Here is a 4,035-nt window from a genome sequence, read left to right on the forward strand (position 1 = left end):
TCACATATGAGTTTTCCGATATTTTTTTTTTTTTTTTTTTTTTACATTTTTTCTCCTTTTTTGTGTTTCCTTCACCTTCTTCTCCTCCTTTTTTTTTTTTTTTTTTTTTTTTTTGGTAATCTTATTCTCCTCCTCTCCCTTTCTCTTCCTCTCCTTGTGTCTCTTCCTTCTTCATTATTTCTTTTCATCTTCTTCCTTCCCTTTTTACTCCTCCTCTACCCTCTTTACTTTTTTTCTCCCTTTCCTCTCTAGTTCTTCCTTTTTCCTATCCCTTCACCTCCTCCCCTTCCTCCTCCCTCTTCTCCACCTCCACTTCCCTTCCCTCCTCCACCTCCACTTCCTTCCTTTCCTCCTCCACCTCCACGTCCACCTCCTCCCTCTCCACCTCCACCTTCTCCCTCTCTTCCTCCACCTCCTCCCTCTCCTCCTCCACCTCCACCTCCTCCCTCTCCTCCTCCACCTCCACCTTCTCCCTCTCCTCCTCCACCTCCACCTCCACCTCCTCCCTCTCCTCCTCCACCTCCACCTCCACCTCCTCCCTCTCCACCTTCACCTCCTCCCTCTCCTCCTCCACCCCCTTCCTCTCCACCTTCAACTCCTCCCTCTCCACCTCCACCTCGTCCCTCTCCTCATCCACCTCCACCTCCTCCCTCTCCTCCTCCACCTCCACCTCCACCTCCTCCAACTCCACCTCGTCCCTCTCCACCTCCACCTCGTCCCTCTCCACCTCCACCTCCACCTCCACCTCCTCCCTCTCCACCTCCACTTCCACCTCCACCTCCACCCTCTCCACCTCCCACCTCCTCCCTCTCCTCCTCCCTCTCCACCTCCACCTCCTCCCTCTCCACCTCCACCTCCACCCTCTCCTCCTCCCTCTCCTCTTCCTTGGACAACGAACAGGCACTCCTACGGTTCGCTGGCCCTCTGTTCGCCCGGGAGAAAGTACAGTCTGGCGGCAAGGAAGGTCCCGGGGTCCGTCGGCTGGTCGCTCAGGAAGAACTCTTCGCACAGGCGGTAGAACGAGTCCTGGGGAAGGATACGGCGTCCCTGGAGGATGTGGAGAGACTTTAGTTTGTCCTGTTCGTGTTATGGCCTTGTGCTTCGTTTGTCCTGTTTATCTTATTGTCTTGTGCTTCGTTGTTGTGGTTATTGTTAGGATCAATTTTAGTATCATCAGCGTCGTCATTGTTAGTATTGTTGTTGTTATTATTATTATCATTATCATTATTATGATTATCATTATCATCCTCATTATCATTATTATTATCATTATCATCATCATTATTAATATTATAATTATTAATATTTTTATCTTTGTTATTATTATTATTGTCATCATTATCACTATTATTATTATCATTATTATCATTATTACTATTATTATTACCGTTATCATCATATTTATTTTTGCTTTTGTCATTATCATCCCTGTCATCATCATGATTATCGTTTTTCTTTTCATTGATATTATTATCGTCTTTATAATTATTATCAATGTAATTATTACAAATATCGTGAATACTGTCATCATTATCATTAACTAACCCCTTTCCTCCTCCTCCACCTCCTCCCTCGCCTCCTCCACCTCCTCCACCTTCTTCCCCTACTATATTTACGTAACAAAGTAAAGAGAAGAAGCAAAAGAGAAAGGCAAATAAACAGACAGATGAATAAACAGAGTTAGAGAGAGAGAAAAAAGAGACGTTTTTCTCATCGCTTGAAAGGCAAATTAAATATTTACTGTGGTATTAAGTTTCTCCTTTTAAACTGTTTCGACTTCTTAACTTTACAAGAATTTCAATCTAAAAGACCGTGGCGCCATCTCGCGGGTAATAAAATCATGAACCAGTGATGGTCCGACGTAACTATGTCATGTTTTTTTTTTTTTTTATCGTTTTTTTTATATGTTTGGAATTCATTAAAAGGAGGAAAAGTAGAGGGAATTATTCTGGTGAGTATTGCTGTCTAAACATGGAGAGAGCGAGAGGATCAGGGTGGGTCGACAAGAACCTCCTTCTCCTCCTCTCACCTCTTCTCTCTTCTGATTTTCTCGTCTCGTCTCTCCCTATTTTCCCTTTATTCTTCTCTTGTCCTCTCGTCTCCCCTTTCACTTGAGTCTCTTTTCCTTTCCGTCCATCTGCCTTTTCTCAATTCTCGTCTTTTCGTCTCCCTCATATTCTCCGCTCCTTCCTTTTCTTTTCATCACCCTCTGCCTTCTTACCTCTCCTCCCTTCACCACCTCTCTTTTCTCTTCACTCCCCCTGTCTCTCCTCCCCCTTCCTACCTTCACAATCTTTCTTCATCTACCCTAGTCTTCTCCCCTCTCCTCTCTCTCTCTTTATCTCCCCTTTCTCTTCTCTCTCTCTTCTCTCTACATCTACCCCAGTCTTCTCCCCTCCTCTCCTCTCTTCACCACTCCTTTTCTCCTCTTCTCTCCTCACCTCTCTTCTCACTTCATCTACTCGTCTTTTCCTTTCCTCTCCTCTCTTTACCATCCCTCTTCTCATCTCTCTTCTCTCTTCATTTACCCCTTATCTTCTTCCCCCCTTCCCTCTCTTCTCACTTGCCCTCCTCTCCTCCCGGCCGAACTCTTCTCTTCTCGCTTCATCACTTTTATCGGACCAGGAATATCGCAGTAATGTCTTCACGCTGTTAAGGGATTTATATAACTAGAAGTATTTTGTTTTTGTAATGATTGCTCTCACCGAAAACGAATTTCGAAAACAATAATCGTGTGCCTTAGTACGGCGTTAGTGCCATATCATCACAATTCTAAGTATGACGGAAGTGACATATCTCTTCAGTTTTAAGTATAGGTGCCATATGCCTTCGATTCTACGATTGGTATAGCTATAACGTTACGAGTCATCAGCAGACAGTGTAAATAAAGGTGATTTAAACAGCGAATTTAGTACATGCCCCCTTTTGGCTCTGACTTATTTGGATGGCCACTGACCTGTGAAAGCAACGATACGGCCACCTTGTTTGCTTATCATTATTCCAAATGAAGATTAACTGTAGACAATACCTTCTCGATGGAGTCAAATAACTTTCAAGAACTAAACCAAGGTATTATCAAACCAGGTAGAATTTTGTAAAAGTTTAGTGGGACAATTGTAATCGATCTTTCACTACACTCTTTTCTACGATATACGCAAACTTGGAAGCATATATGTGTAATTGATGTATTTAGCAGAATTAACACATTACAGTCACAGTCAGAAGTCGCTAAGATGAACTAACTACATTACAAGAACAAATGGCGGTGCTGTTCCTCGCACACTTACGCAAACAGCTTGTATTTAATGTTCCTTTGTCTCGAAATTCCTGTTATGAGAACGCTTATAGCCATGCTCCTTAACCACTTATCGATCTTTTCTCTTCTTCTTTTCCTTCTTCTTCTTCTCTTCCCTTCTCCTTCGTCTTCCTCCTCTTCATTTTATCCACTCTCCTACTTTTTCTTTCTCTGTCCACTCTCTTTCCTACTTTCTTCTCCTTCCGTTGATCCTTCCTCCTTCCCAACCATATCTTCCATCCCCTATTCCTCCTCTCTTGATTACCCTATCTCCATCCCCCGCACCTTCCTTTATCCCTTCTCTCTGCCTCCCCTACCTCCTGCCCCTTTCTCCTTGCCCTACTCCTTCACCTTCTTCCTCTCTCTTTCTTCTTCCCTTAATTTTCTTCCCCACTTTTCCGTGCCCCTTCCGCCTTCGTCTTCGTCTACTTTCCTTCCATCGTCTCCTTCCACTTTTCCTTTCCTTCCTTCGTCAAGGCAATAAGAATGAAGAAGATAAAACCGTTACACCAAAATAAATCAAAAGAGGAGCTGTCTAGTGAGGGAATGAGAGGGAAATGGAGAGAACGGATGATTGGGAAACGGGAAAAAACGGAGGACAGAGAGAGAAAGAGCAAGTGAAGGTCTAAGAGAATGGGACTTGTTTGGAGAAAATACTTGAATGCGAGAAGTATGAACAAAGAAACATGGAGAAAGGAGAAGGTGATGCAAAATATGTAGGAGAGAGAGAGAGAAGAACA

The 4,035-nt window shown here is 43.6% G+C and overlaps 1 protein-coding gene across 1 annotated transcript in view; it reads right to left on the bottom strand.

Moving 5' to 3' along the window:
* Nucleotides 1-899: 899 nt before the first annotated feature.
* Nucleotides 900-4,035, bottom strand: part of LOC125027733 (sarcoplasmic calcium-binding proteins II, V, VI, and VII-like) — a 17,933-nt gene continuing 14,797 nt past the window's right edge. The window contains exon 5 of the mRNA XM_047616847.1: nt 900-1,047. Coding sequence (XP_047472803.1) covers nt 907-1,047 — 141 coding nt within the window. The 3' untranslated portion in view covers nt 900-906. The remainder of the gene's footprint in view (nt 1,048-4,035) is intronic.

This window comes from Penaeus chinensis, chromosome 8 (assembly GCF_019202785.1).
Source record: "Penaeus chinensis breed Huanghai No. 1 chromosome 8, ASM1920278v2, whole genome shotgun sequence".
Lineage (NCBI taxonomy): Eukaryota > Metazoa > Arthropoda > Malacostraca > Decapoda > Penaeidae > Penaeus > Penaeus chinensis.